This window comes from Ochotona princeps, chromosome 27 (assembly GCF_030435755.1).
Source record: "Ochotona princeps isolate mOchPri1 chromosome 27, mOchPri1.hap1, whole genome shotgun sequence".
Classification (NCBI taxonomy): Eukaryota; Metazoa; Chordata; class Mammalia; order Lagomorpha; family Ochotonidae; genus Ochotona; species Ochotona princeps.
In genome coordinates, this window is record NC_080858.1 from 3,102,390 (window position 1) to 3,118,177 (window position 15,788).

General features: G+C 45.9%; 1 protein-coding gene across 2 annotated transcripts in view; it reads right to left on the bottom strand.

Moving 5' to 3' along the window:
• Nucleotides 1–712: 712 nt before the first annotated feature.
• ADIPOR2 (adiponectin receptor 2) overlaps nucleotides 713–15,788 on the bottom strand; it is a 52,849-nt gene continuing 37,773 nt past the window's right edge. For both annotated transcript variants that reach the window (XM_058655809.1, XM_058655808.1), the window contains exons 4-8: nucleotides 5,415–5,586; nucleotides 4,228–4,414; nucleotides 3,806–3,993; nucleotides 2,871–3,064; nucleotides 713–1,033 (exon numbers count right to left, since the gene is read on the bottom strand). In XM_058655809.1, coding sequence (XP_058511792.1) covers nucleotides 905–1,033; nucleotides 2,871–3,064; nucleotides 3,806–3,993; nucleotides 4,228–4,414; nucleotides 5,415–5,586 — 870 coding nt within the window. In that variant the 3' untranslated portion in view covers nucleotides 713–904. The remainder of the gene's footprint in view (nucleotides 1,034–2,870; nucleotides 3,065–3,805; nucleotides 3,994–4,227; nucleotides 4,415–5,414; nucleotides 5,587–15,788) is intronic.

Genomic DNA, 15,788 nt, shown 5'->3' on the forward strand with positions numbered 1-15,788 from the left:
CCTTTCCCAGCACCTAGATGACACGAGGGGTCGTCTCTCGGTCCACTAGTCAGTCTCCGAAACACCGCCTTAACTCAAGTCTTTATCCTAACACCCTGCCAGTCGTGCACCTGCTGATTCCACTGAGAACACACACCAACTTTCTCCAGCTCAGGGCCCCCCGGGCTCTCAGCCTTGACAATGGTCATGTGGTCACTGGACTGGGCCACCCTCTCTGACTCACTAGGGCCCAAGGTCTGTCAGCCTGCAGAAGGCACCTCATTGCACCAAGACACTGCACATTCCGGGCCATCGCCTGATTCCCACAGTCCCTTTGTGCGACATTGAAACAGTGTGTGGTACTTGCATGTTTCATTCTATACAAAAATGCTCCCTCCCTCCCCTGCCCCTAAGTTTTAAACATTTATATAAATTCTGGTTTAAACAGTAAGTTAGAAATCTTATTTACATTAATTTCTTTGCCCAAAAGAGCATCTAAAATCATACTCTCACCCTTAATTGAATATAAACGTTCACCTAAATTGGTTTGGATTATTGTTTTAAGGAGAGCAAAAGGGAGAAGAACCAGCAGCTAACTGCGCCACCTTCTACAGATAAACACGATATGGCCAGGAGGCGGGCTGCCGGAGGCCCCGTGGAGCCTTCCGGGGAGAGGCCTCAGGAGCAAGTGGGGCTTTGGGCCGTTTCTCTTTCTTCCTAATTGAGCACTCCATCCTTTGAGGTATGATTTATTTTTGCTTTTCTCTTCTCAGTCGTGTACCACATGGAGCCCTGGGCCATCTCAGGCCCATGATGGTGTCAGTCCGGGGACTCTCTGATGCTGCTGGCGCCAGCGGCCAGCGAGAGAGACCCGCAGGTGCCGCAGGCCATGGTTCAGGGTCCAGTCCCTGGCTGCTGGGAGGTTTCACAGCACATCCTCTTCACTGCAGCCCCCGCCAATCATGAAGCGGAACTCCTGGAGGTTGGAGACACCGTGGAAGTGCACAAAAGCGCCAGCCACCACAAAGATGTGAAACAGCTGATGGGAGTGAAACTGGAGGGGCGAGACGAGGAGAAAGTGGAAAAACGCATACATTACTAAGCCTGCTAGGACGTTTATGACCATTTAATCCTGGCTTATGCTGAGCAGAGCGTGTGGCATGGTTGCTACGGAGCTCAAAGTCAAGGTGTCCAGAGACCCCGGAATATCCATTAGGCCTATCATATCCTGCTGACTGAAGGCCAGCTGTCCCCAAAGAAATCCAGGTACCGTCACCAAGCCTGAGACACAAAAATGTACACACTTAACACTAGAGTGTCTGGTGAGCTCAGTGGTGAGCCACAGATCCCCGACAACAGACGCCCGGGAGGGTCTCCCAACTCCTGGCGGCAGGCCTTGGTCACACAGAGGGGTCTGCGACAGGTCAGCGCTGGGACCAGGCTGTGTATGACGTCACCGCCCTGCTGAAGGTTGCTGTGTGTCCCGACTGCTCAGCACACCAACCACCACTGCAAAAACGCCACCGCTCTCTCTCATGCGCCCTGCCACTGCAGCCCTTCTCACGGGGATAACACGGACTCAGGCAGAAGCACTCAAAAGTCATAGCCCAGACAAACATTCCTAGGAAATCAAATAATTCTTCCAGAAGGAGTAATATCCCTGTTAGCAATGTCAAAATTAACATGAATCAACGGGCCAAGTGTCTGAGTTCCAGACCCACACGGAGGTCCTGGCTTTTGGCTTCAGCCTGGCCCAGCTCGCGTTGCCGTAGCCATTTAAGGAGTGAACTAGCAGGTGGAAGATCTTTCTCTGTTGTCTGTCTCTGACATTCTGTGCTTTAAGTAGAAGAAAATAAAACATTTAAAAAGACGAAATCTTTAACAACATGTTAAACTATTTTGGAAACAGCAAAACAAGAGCCGACACTGTGGCACGGTGGGTCAAGCTGCTGTTTGTGAAACTGACATCATGTCAAGTCCCAGCTGCTCTGCTGCTAACGTAGCGCCTGCTCATAGTACACCTGGGAAGGTAAGGGAGGCCACGCACATGGGAGACCCAGAAGGAGCTCCTGGCTCCTGGCTCCTGGCTTCAGCTTGACGCAGTGTTGGCTGCTGTAGTCATTTGAGGAGTGAACCAGTCTTTCATATAAATAAGTAAATCTTTAAAAATAAAGCACAAACAAACTTGACTGCAATTCCAATTCTAGAGGTTCAAGCACAATGGCTCAATCAGCTATTCCTCTACGTGCCAGCACTGGCATTCCACACGGAGAGGGTGCGTTTCCTGGCTGGTCCGCTTCGCATCCAGCTCCCTTCTTACGGCCTGAAACAGCAGAGGAGGATGGCCCACGTCCGTGGACCCTGCATCCACGGGGGAGAGCCTGAGGAGGGCCCTGGCTTCGGGCAGCTCAGCTCCAGCTGGTGTGGTCATTTGGGAAGTGAGCCAGCAGATGGAAGAACTGTCTCTCTGTGGATGGATCTGCCTTTCCAATAAAAAAGTTTTTTTTTTTTTAAAATATCCAATTTTACCAGTCAAAAATAATGTGCCTTGTAGGAGTTCCCTACTTCCCCAAGCCTCAGCTTCCTAGTATCTAACATGGAAGCACATGTAATTCTCTCTCTCTCCTTCTCTCTCTGTGTGTGTGTGTGTGTGTGTGTATAAAACAGGGCCAGTGGTGACTCAGGTAAGGCACTCGGCCAGTGCTGGCACCAAGTGCTCAATCAATAAATGGTAGTTATGCGCTCACTGTCCCGAGAAAACAGCAGGTGAGGGACACAGGACTCTAACACAGGACCAAGCCCAGGACTGTTCTGATCACATCGTTTTCCTGCTTGCCAATGAATCACTACCAGCCATGCACATACGCTTCATCACCTCCTGCCATACTCACCCAGATGTCACACTTGCCAGGAAAGAAGCGCTCTGGGATCCGGGCAGCGTACAGGGCAGCCCCTGTGATATACAGGCTGGCCATGAGCAGCAGCCAGCCGATCTGCCCTATGGTGGCAGCCTTGAGGAATCCCTCCGAGATGACATAGTGCAGCGTAGGAATGATGCCACTCAGGCCTAGGCCCAGAAACACGCCTGAGAGCCACAGAAAGGAATACAGTGAGGCTACGGAAAGAAGTCAGTGTACCTACTTTAACAGAACACAATCAGTACAAGACAAATCCTGACTTACCTGAAGAGATTTCCTATTTAGAAGTAAAAATACACACCAAGGCATCGGCACTGTGATGCTGTAGGTGGAGCCTGCAACACTAGCGTCAGTTGCTCCACGTCCAGCTTTACATGAACGTGCCTGGGAAAGCAGTGGAAGCAAGACGGCCGAGTGTGTGGCCACTGGACCTACACGGGAGACCCGGGTGAAGCTCCTCCCCAAGCCAAGGCAGCCATTTGGGAAAGAACTGGAGCAGAAAAGACCTGTCTCTCTCCCCTTTCTGCTCTGTAATTCTGCCTTTCAAATATGTAAAATAAATCTTTAGAACAAAACGTAAAACATGACAACAAAAATTCAATCATTGTTCATTTTACAAAAGTGACAAAGTTACTGTCTTATAAACAATACAGCCCAAAACCTCAGGAAAATAATATCACCTCATCCAGTTCATGATCACCACCCTCACCCCCCATCTCTCAATATTTTAGGACAGCTTACAAACACTGCTACCTCTCCCACACTCACTACATTAAAAACACCTCCACAAAACGAACTATGACCTGGTTATCTTTGCATCCCCTAATGCAGTGTCCGGCAAACAGCAGGCCTTTATTAAAGAGTGGGGATAAATGAATGCCCCAAGTAAAACCTCAACATGCTCTTACCTGCTCTTACTCCCCGATACTGCGGGGTGGCAAACATGTCCCACTGGGACACTATGATGGCAGCAATGCCCAGCACACAGATGACAATCAAGTAGATGAAGCAGGGTTGTGGGTTACAGTAGAAGGAATAATACAGCCACGGTACAAAACTTCCCATAATCAGAAGAGCAATACCAGAGTAATCCAGTCTAGGATTTAACAGAAAACTTCATTTAATGTTAAGAACGACTATCCATGATGAGTTTTAATTAAACCCATATGGCATGAGCTACCAACAGCTAAGGAGCAAACTATACTGCTGACTAATGTAAAACCACAGAAGTGTTCCCATGAGATGACACCAAGAATTCTTCTGTGTTGGACACTGTCCCCTAATCGACTGGCCCTCAGCCACAGATCACCACCACATCACAGACACTTACTTGGAGAAGAGCCGGGAGACCCCTTCTGAGTGGCAGTAGACGGTGTGGAAGAGCCATGAGAAAGAAAGGCAGAGAATGGCTCCTAAGAAAAATAACCCAAAGACCACCTTCTCCTGCAGAGGGGCCACAAAGGAGATGTTTGGACGAAACATATAAAAGATCCCCAGGCACAGAAAGAACACACAACCTAGGAGGAGAGCACAAAAGATGGATATTAAATATTCTTCCATTAAATAATACTCTTCTCTCAATGCTTATTAAAATAATACTGTACATTTTAAGAAACTGTTCCCTGGCCTGGTTTGAGGGCACTAACAATCTAGAGAAAAATATAGTCATCTATAGTAAGATCACAGTGCAAACTAAATAGTAAACCAGTGCAAGACTTCACCTCTAAAAAACCAGAGAACAAAATGGCAACTCCAATGCATTTGCACAGCGTTGTCCTCAAGCCTGACACAATGGCTCACTTGGCTAATCCTCTCCTCTTCAAGCATCAGCATCCCATATGGGCACCGGTTCGTGTCCCAACCACTACACTTCCCATCCTTGCTTATGCTTGGGAAAGCAGTAGAGGATGGTCCAAAGCCTTCAGACCCTGCACCAACGTGGAAGATCTGGAGGAAGCTCCTGGTTTCTAATCAGCTCAGCTCCAGCTTTACTGTGGCCATTTTGGGAGTGAGCCAACAGATGGAAGCTCTTTCTTTCTGTCTCACCTTCTCTCTGTAAATCTGCCTTTCCAATAAAAATAAATATTTTTTAAAAATTCTTTTTATTGGAAAGGATGATACACAGAGAGGAGGAGACACAGAGAGGAAGATCTTCCGTCCAATGATTCACTCCCCAAGTGACCGCAACGGCCGGAGCTGAGCCAATCCGAAGCCAGGAGCCAAGAGCTTCTTCGAGGTCTCCCATGCGGGTGTAGGGCCCCAAAGCTTTGGGCCATCCTCGACTGCTTTCCCAGGCCACAAGCAGGGAGCTGGAAGGGAAGTAGGGCCACAAGGATTAGAACCAGCACCCATATGGGATCCCGGTGCATTTAAGGTGAAGACTTTAACCGCTATGCTATCACGCTGGGCCCCAAAATAAATAAATCTTAACAAAAAGCTTCTGCCCTTCCCTTCAAAGACATGCAAATAAAAGTAATAAACTGAATCCTCAATTCATTGCCCACTGTTCATACATACCTAAGAGATGTGTCCAGATGTTGCCTGTTTCTGTGTGTATTCTGAAAATGCTCTTAAAACAGGCCCGGAAGGAAGGCATCGGAGGCCGGTGTCCGTGTAAAAGAAAGTCGTTATCCTTGAGCCAGTCTGGTAGCACATCATGAGGGATCACTCGCCATCGACCCTCCCACACCTAAGACAAGAGCATCATCAAATCAATGCCATCCTCTTCCCCAACACTTCTCCCAAACAGCCACCTCTTACCACACTGCTTCATTAGTTATCAAAAAGTAAATATATTCAAAATGTATGGTGTTTTATTATACAGAATTCTCAGAAAAAAAAACAGACTGATGAAAAGATATTTTTCTTACATGGAAGAATTTTCTTAGTAAACGGAAAGAATGAACAGATTCACAGAACATGCCCTAAAGGACTGGTTCCAACTTTTCTCAGTCTGGCTACCAGTGGGGGAAGGGACCCAACTCTTCACACGCACTAATCCCCCTTCACTCCGAACAGACTTTACCTCTGAAAAGTCCCAGCGCTGTTAAATATGACAGCTTTTCCATCTTATGTTGCTTTGGTTAGAAAAAGAACTATACAGAATCACAATTTTGTGTCTTACGCTAGAAAGCCATTGCCTTCCCCCTTTTCTTTTTTGGGCAGAACCACAGTAAATTTGATGAAACAGAAAACAAAAAGTGCAGGTGTTGGAAAAATCTGGATTCCTGACATTAACTAATTGTATCAGCTTTAACTGATCACAAACCTCCAAGCTTCAATTTCTTCACACATAACATGAAGATAATGGTGGTTCAATTACTCAATAAGCAAATTAGGAGGACCAAATCAATAAGCCAAGTCCACGCACTCCTAGCACCCACCAGAGAAAGATGGTGTGTAACCTTAACCATCTCCACATGCAATCCATCACCCAAGAACTGGTGCTGTTATGGCTTGCACAATACTTTGGCCGTTTTCATAATAGTCTGGTGTTACCCAAACGCCCATGTTATTGGGCTCTTGGTCCACAACTCTCATGTTAACAGTTAATGGTTAATGGAATAAGGGCAGAGACAGGCTCCTTCGGCATCTATGGAGGGCCTAGTGGCAGCCTTTTGGGCACTGGGGTGTGCCTTCAAAAAGCAGTTCTCCTGAACGGCTTGGCTGACAAGCCAAGCCTAGCTTTCCCCCAGCTACTAGCTTAATGTACGACCCTCCTTCTGCATATCATCTGCCATTAGTGGATGTCTTCATTAAACATCAGTCTAATAGGGCCACCCATTCTGGGACTGGGAACCTCCAAAACCGTGAGCCAAAATGCAACTCATTCAGGCCCATGGTTGTAGCACAACACATGAGGCTGCAGCCTAGAACGCCAGCTTCCACACAGGTTCTGGTTTGAGTCCAGATGTTCCACTTCCAATCCAGCTTGCTGCTAACGTGTATAGGGAACTGCAGCAAAAACAGTCCATGTTCTTGTACCCTTACAACCACATGGGAGACAAGGAAGAAGCTCCTGGACCCTGGCTTTGGGCCAGCCTAGCCCCAGCTGTTGCAGCCATTTGGGGAGTAGACCAGCAGATGAAAGATTTCTCTTCCTTTATCTCTCCAATAAGACTGCTTTCCAAACAAAGAAAACAAATCTTTAAATGAACAGATTGACTCTTTCTTCTGGGGAGCGCCTTGCAGGTATCTGTCTGATGGTAATGACGCTGATGGCCATGGTGACTAAGCCCCACTGCTTCCACCTCCTCCCCATGCTGGAGACAGGGCTCAGCTGGAGGGCCAGGGACCTGGGATTCTCTCCTTAGAAAGTGCGTCAGTTTTCTAACACTTCTAAACTCAGAGAGTTCAAATCACAAGGTTCACTTAATCCTGAACTAATTTGCTTCTGTAGACAGAAAAATGTAAGGAAAAAAATGCCAGGCACACAATCCACCTTCCAATCAGTGAGGGCTCAGTAACCCTTCTAATCTAGGACCACATTTTGAGTAACAACTTTTCGTTGGCTTGGTGTGAGGACACTGTTGGGAAATCAGTAAGGAGAGATAGGCCTTCGTTGTAAAGTTGTAAATCAAGAATCCAGATTACGAATTGGCAGAATTTACCTTGAGACAGGGACTCTCACCTCTAGCTCTCAGGGATCTGGTCTAGCGACAACACAGCTAAGCCACAGAAATCTGTCATGCAGAGAGACTGCCCTTTCCTAGGGCGCCCCATTACCTGCCCTCTCCCTCATTGATATTTGTGGGTTTAAAGATTTATTTTTATTTGAAAGACAGTTACATAGAAAGAAGGAGACAGAGAAAGCATCTTCCATTTGTTGGTTCACTCCTCAAATGGCAGCAGAGCCTGCAACTGACCAGATCCGGAGCCAGGAACCAAGAGCTTGCTCCAGGTCTCCCATACAAGTACAGGTCCCAAGGCTTTGGGCCATCCTTGACTGCTTTCCCAGGCCACAAGCAGGGAGCTGGATGGGAAACAGAGTGACCTGGACTCGAATCCGCACCCAAATGGGATGCCAGTGCCACAGGTGAAGGCCCAGCCTACACGCCATGGCACAACCCCCGTGGTTTACTTCCATTCCCCTTTTCTACGTTATTATTATTTCATGATAAAATTCCATAGGCCCTGGGATTTTCTTTACCCTCCCCTACCCAAATCGCCTCTCCCCCACTGAATTCCCCTATATTATTACAATAGTATACTACTACATGCACAGTCAGATGTCTAACATGGTAGGCATGGACAATGGCAGAGAGTCCAGCATCCTACTGTCAAGATCTATTTAACAGTTTCATTGGGAGTCCATCTTTGATCTGGAAGTAGAGACGCACACTGCATTGTATCCTCACATCTGGATATGACAGTCTCCTTTACACCGTTCCTATAGATCCCTTAAATGAAAAGCCACAATACAAATCAACAACAGAAAAATAGAAATTTACAACACCATGAAGTTAAACACTACCGAATGACTAATGTATTGTGGAAGAAATGCAAAAGAAAATAAAAAACCTTCTTGAAGAAAATGATGCTACTGGGTCTGGTGGTGTGGCCTAGCAGCTCAAGTCCTCACCTTGAACGTGCCAGGATCCCATATGGGCTCCAGTTCTAATCCCGGCGGCCCTGCTTCCCATCCAGCTCCCTGCTTGTGGCCTGGGAAAGCAGTTGAGGACCACCCAAAGCCTTGAGAACCTGCACCCGCATAGGAGACCTGGAGGAAGTTCCTGGCTCCTGGCTTCGGATCGGCTCAGCTCCAGCCATCACAGTCATTTTGCAGTGAATCATTGGGCAGAATATCTTCCTCTCTATCTCTCCTCTTCTCTGCGTATCTGCCACTCCAATAAAAATATATAAATCTTAAAAAAAAAATGATGCTACTGGACAACTTATGAGGCAGTGAAAAATTTAATGAGGAAAAAAAAACTGTTCTGAAGAAATGAAAATAACAAAAACACGAGTTTTCACTGATCTTTGTTGGTGAGGTGTTTCTCATGTAGGCACAGATAGATGGGTTGATTTTTGAACCAGTCTACTAATCTATAACATGTGATTGATTAATTTAACCCATTTTTATTCAGGGTTAAAATGAACGGGTGGTAATCTGGCCTTGTCATTTCAGTAATGTGTTATTCATTGTCTTAATTAGTCTGTTATTTTATTGGGATGTTCTTCAAATTTGCCTTTATTTTGGTGGGTTTTATTACTTTTTTCCGTCAAGAGAACATCTTTTTGAATATCATTTGTAGGGCAGGTCCTATTTTTCTTGGAAAGGCAGATTACAGAGAAAAGGAGAGACAGAGAGAAAGATCTTCCATCTGCTGTTTCACTCTCCAAATGGCTACAACAGTTGGAGCTGTGCCAATCAGAAGCCAGGAACCAGGAGCCTCTTCCAGGTCTCCCACATGGGTACAGGGTTCCAAGGCTTTGGGCCGTCCTCGACTGCTTTCCCAAGGCACAAGCAGGGAGCTGGAAGGGAAGTGGAACAGCGATGATTAGAACCTGTGTCCATATGAGATTCTGGTGTATGCAAGGCGAGGACTTTAGCCACTAGACTACCACAGTGGGCCCAGAGTTTACTTTTTAAAAATCTTTTCAGAAAGGTGGAGGGGGTTATCTTCTCCATTTGAGGGTTCATACTGCAAATGCCCCTAAAAAACTCCCAGATCACAAGCTGGGAGCTATATGTGAAGCAGGGCCGTCGGGATTAGAACCGGCACCCATACAGGATTCTTGTATGTGCAAGGGGAGGACTTTAGCCACTAGGCTACAGTGCCGGGTCCCAAACTTATTTTTTGAAGTATGAAACTATTCACTGTCTGCCTTTGTGCTAATCCTCCTGAAATAGTGATCGACAGAATGGACTGACTCATTATTTTACCTTATTTGTTATAAATTATCAAACATTAATGAAAATCCAGACTCTATGAATGCTAACTCTGGAAGGTGTATCCATGTTCAGATTATTTTTTATCCCTTGGTCCACTGTACAGTAGTCTAAATCAATTGGTCTCAGTTACTTTTAGCATCACTGTAAATGTAAAACCTAAATTAAGTGTTCATGTACTAAGACTGTGTGTATAGAACATATGGTTTCTGAGCAGGCATTTGGCCTAACAACTGAGATGCTGCATCCCAGACTGGAGAGCCTGGCTGAGGTCGTGGCTCCTCACCATCCTGCTGATGCAGACCCTGGGAGCCAGCAGGTGATGGCATTAGCATCACTCACGTGGGACACTGGAATTGAGTTCCTGGCTCCCGGCTTCAGCCTGGCCCAGCCTTGGCCACTGCAGGCAGTCGAGCTAACTGAAGGGAGCTCTTGAGCTCTCTCACTAGAGGGCATCTAAGAGGCTCCTGTGCAGACAGCAATGTGAACAGTTACACACACACACCAAGTTAGCTTCTCCAGAGCTACTGGAGTCAGGCAGGGGAAACAATGCCTCACCCGTTATAACCCTGTCATGACGAGAGTCACATCGAAGAAAGCAAAAACAAGAACTGTCCATGCATGCCACCCTTCCCCGACTCCCAGGATGGATGCAGAGAGAGTTGCCTCCTGCGTGGGCAAGGGAGGACCAGGACTACTGTGAAAAATTCAGACTGCAGCCCTTGTCCTGGCCCCAGGCCCACACCAGGGCAGTGCGTATTGGGAACTTCTACCGCCAGGTGCCCTCTGACAGCCTGCCCCAACCACCAGCAGGAAACAAAACTACAGCCGTGCAGGACACACTTCAGAGCTCAAAGACGGCCAGTTATGCTGAGACCGGTACCTAATGAAACGTACAGAACTCCAGTTTCTCACCAGTGCTCCCAGATTGGCATCATGCAGAGCCCTGAGCTCTGGAGGTTTGGACTCATTTTGGCATGTGCCACTGCTGGCCTCTGGTAGGTTAGATCAACAACCCTGGGACTTTGCAGGGACCTCTGACTATGGGACCAGCTCAGGCGGTTAGAGGCCTGCTTTGTTACTCTCTTCCAACCTTATGTGAACAGCAACAGGCCACAGGACTGTATCTTTAGGTTCACGTTGGACTAATAAAGTAGAACCTAATGGCTTCCATCTCAAGGTAAGTGTCAGCGAACATAGTCTCTACATATGTCCCTGTATCAGACAGACACTTCTTACCTGGTGAGACGGACTTGTGCAAGCACGTATGATCAGCAGCCTCTTACAGGCCTTTGCGCCCTCAAGACCACAGATGGCCTGGTGACTACCGAGACTCAGAATGACCAGCTAGGACTGCCGGAGCAGCTGGGGGCTTTCTCATCATGCCGACTACAACTCCGGAGAGCCAGCAAGGAGTCACAGGACTATTCTAGGTAGTACCAGGTCAACAAAACCCAGCATTGAACAGATCCTAACAGTCCCTGGCCCCAGAGCACAGCAGAGCAGATGAGCAGTCTTCTACCTAAGCCAGCATCAGAAGCGGCTGACAGGTGCAGCCCAGGCAGTGAGCCCTGCAGCAACAGACAGGTCTAGTCCTGTCTCCAGATTTCACTGGTCTTGGTGGCCCGAAGGCCCCAGACATGATCTAGCACTGTAGCATTCATGGTGAAAAGACAAGGACAGGCTCAGGAAGAGGCCTGTAGGAACGCATGGCCCCTTCTAAGGCATATTCCCAGTTCATACTGAACAACACATTAACAGCAGATTTAGCGTAAATTCGAGTTTGAGAAGTACAACCCATCTACAGCAGATCTGGGACAAATCATGGCTCAGGTGCTTCCTGTCTAGTGCTGAAAACACAGAAGTGTCCGGAGGCTCAGAGAACACAGACTGCTCAGAATTCCTAGGACACCAGGAATGAAGCCAGAGCAGCGTAGTTAACCCTTCGGTGTACAACACTAGCTATCAACAGGCATCGAGAACTTTCAGGGAACCTTTCCTAAATAGCAAAACGCATGCCAGAAAAATCAATCATCCTGAAATTCCCAAACTCTTAGATGATGAATTTAAAATAGCTGTTTTAATGAAGCGCAACAAAAAGCAAGAGAACACAAAAAAATAATACAATAACCCAACAGAAATTTGATAGGTTATGAGTTACATAAAACCAAGCAAAATCCTTCAACCGAAAAACACACTTCGGTGATCTTTACACATGACAGAAGGCACCATACCAGAATAGCCCAAACAAAATAATCACTGTTCCCAAAGACAGGATATTTGAAAATATAGAACTGGAGGAGAAAAAAATTTAGAAGGAATGAAATAAAGCTTATGGATAATATGGGATAGCATGAAAAGAGCAAATACTTGGATTATTAGGACTCAAGAGGGATCTGAGGATGTCTCAAAGGAGAAGAAAGCATATTCAAAGAAGTGATGACAGAAAACTTTCCAAGCCTGAAGATACAATACAACCACATCACGTACAAAGGTCACAGTCAGATTCAACCCAGCCAAGCCTACCCCAAAACATTACAATCCAGCTCAAAGCTACAAGAGAAAGGAAATCACACATAAAGGAGTCCCCATCCACCACACACTTATCTAAGCAGAAACAAGCCAGGAAAAAAGTAGGATGAGATCTTCACAATACAAAAGGAAAAAAACTGCCAGCCAGGCCCAGTGTGGTGGCCTAGCGGCTAAAAGCTCTCGCCTTGAACGCACCAGGATCCCATTTGGGTGCTGGTTCTAATCCTGGCAGCTCCACTTCCCATCTAGTTCCCTGCTTGTGGCCTGGAAAAGCAGTCAAGGACGGCCCAATGCTTTGGGACTCTGAACCTGTGTGGGGGATCTGGAGCAAGTTCCTGGCTCCTGGATTTGGATCGGCACAGCACCAGCAGTCGCAGTCACTTGGGGAGCGAATCATCGGACAGAAGATCTTCTATCTCTCCTCCTCTCTGTGTATTTAACTTTATAACAAAAATAAATAAATACATCTTTTTAAAAAAATGAAAAAACCTGCCAGCCAAGAACACTTATCCAGCAAAATTATCTTTCAGATACAAGGGAGAGATAAAAAATAATCCCTGGACAAACAAAACTTCAGAGAATTTATTAACACCAGATTTGTAACAAACCCCAAATGGAGTTCTTCATACTGAAACATATACTAATAAGTAAAAAGCAAATATCACAAGGTAGAAAACTCATTGGTATGTTTCACTATAGAAATTCAGAATGATCTAATATTGTAATAATGGTGTGTAAACCATTCATCTTTTTTTTATCTTTTTCAAATATTATTCGGTGGCTTTAACATACAAGGGTACTTTACACATTTAAATATCAGAAAATCAAGACTGCAACTTGTATGAGGGACTATACCTTCGCAGTACATGGAGGAAAATGGTGGGAGTGGAAAACGGGTAGGAAAGAAGGGGAGGAGGAAACATGAACCCCCACATTCACAAAACTGCACCACGGAAAACAATTTTAAAAATTTTGTGGGGCATGCTCACTATGAAAAAATTGAAGCAGGAATTTCAAAACTGTTTTGAACTAGAATAGACTTATTTGTAATTCCACCTTTTCCTCAAACTTTCTGAAGTACTGTTCTGTGTCCACAGACCTTACTCATGTGTCATAAACTGAGGACAACGATTAACTCAGCTGTCACATCAGCTGGTTTGGCAAGGAGGGAAACCATGAGTGACATAAAAAGTGACAGCAGATGTAGAATGGGCTGGTTTATCAAAATTAAGTATGATGATTAACAGAATTATATGTGTGTGTGTGTGTACATTTCCACCATTCATACACACACACATACACACATACATAAGGAAATAATATTTTGGAGTCCGCCCCAAAGCATGGCAGGCAAAGCTGCCACCTGTGGTGCCAGACTAATACATGGATGGTACTTTGACTTCTGGCTGCTCCGCCTCTGATCCAGACATTTATAACTTTACTATAAGGACTAAAAAATTGTAGCCATGGGCTGGCATGGTGGTGTGCCATCCCATTTGGGCACCAGTTCACATCCCAACTGCTTCACTTCTGAGCCAGTCCCGACTAATGGTCTGGGCAAGCAGCAGAGCATGGCTCAAGTCCTTGAGCTCCTGCACACATGTGGGAGACCAGGAAAAAGCTCCTGGCTCCCAACCGTGGTCAGGCCCAGCTCTGGCCGTGGTCGCCATCTGGAAAGTGAACCAGTGGAAGGAAGATCCTCTCTCTGTAATTTTTTGCAAATAAAATACATAAATTGCGTAATAATAATAATAACAGCAACAATAATAACAACATTAAAGCATCCCAAAGTGGGGGCGGTCACTACGGCACAGCATTAACTTATGCTGCAACCCACAATGCCAGCATTCCCTATCAGGTCCTGGTTCAAGCCCCACTGTTCCATTTCTGATTCCACTTTCTGCTAACGCATCATGGGGAGCTGGAGAAGACAGTCCAGGCGCATGAGTTCCTGCCCCCAATGCGGAAGACTAGAATGGAGCTCCTGGATCCTGACCTCAGCCTGGCCCAGCCCTGGACGTGATAAGCCATTTGGGGAGTAAAACAGTCAATGGAAGATAGTATCCTCTCTCTCACTTTGTTGTTCTCCCTTATAAATAAAAATAAAATATTTCTCAAAAAATTTTTTTCGAAATGTTGGCAGGGAACAGAGTATAGAAAGTATTAACACTTTTTACCTCTTTGTGTTTTCTGTTTGTTTCCTTCTCAATGATAAGCTGTTATCACTTCAAGAGTTCATTACAGTCAATAAAGTTTTTTGTAAGCCTCAAAGTAACTACAACACAAAACTTAACACACAGATTTAGCAAGGAAATCAAAGTACACCACTAGAGAGAATCACTAAACCACAGATGAAGACTGAGGGGAATGGATGGACAATAAAAACACACAGGTCTCAATACGGCAGCAGTAAGACATTACCAATCAATAATGCTCTTAAATGTCAACAGACTAAATTCTCCAATTAAAAGGCACAGACAGAGGCATGTCAATGTTGTGGTGGCAGCAACTAAAGCTGCCACCTGTGATGGGGTGGCAGCTTATGTCCTGGCTGCTCCACTTCCAACCCAGCTCCCTGTGGATGTACCTGGGAAAGCAGTGGAAAGGGCCCCAGGCTTTGGGTCCCTGCAGTCAGGCAGGAGACCCAGACAGGGTTCAGGTTCCTCACTTCAGCCTGGCCCATCTGCAGATGTTGTAGACATTCAGGAAGTGAGCCGTGCTCACGTGCGCTCTCATTGTCTTTCTCTCTCGCTGTCTCTCTGTAACTGCCTTTCAAATAAATAATCCCTAAGACAAAAGCTACTGAGGGAAAGCACAGGGGAAATTACTCAGGACACTGAAATGAGCAGTGATTTTTCTAGGATCAGACTGAAAAAGTATAGTAAGTGAAAGCTTTTCCACAGTAAAAGAAGGAAAACAACCAATAAACAAACAACCTACAGGATGGGAGAAAGTACGCACACTACACACCTGACAGGGGACTGGTAAACAGAAACTGAAACAGCTACACAGCAAAAACACCATCAATAACCCAACTAAAACAGATAGGAGATCTAGATATATTTTTTTCAAAAGATGTACAAATGACCAACATGTACATGAAAACATTGTCAATATTAGTTTTTTTTTTTAAAAGATTCATTATTTATTTGAAAGGCAAAATTACAGAGAGAAAAAAATCTTATCCATCTGCTGGCTCACTCCCGAAATGGCTGCCAGTCCCAGCTTCTGCTCAGATCAAAGCCAGGAACTATGATCTCCGTCCTGGCCTTCCACGTGTGTGGCCGCCAAGTGAGCACTTGAGCCACATGCTGCTGCTTTCCCAGACGCATTAGCAGAGAGCTGAGTTAGAAATGAAGCAGCTGGGACTTGAGTCAGCAGCTTAGTCTGCAACACCATAACACCAGCTCTGCACTACTTATAACCAGGGAGATGAAATCAAAACCCCAATCAGGTATCACCTTACT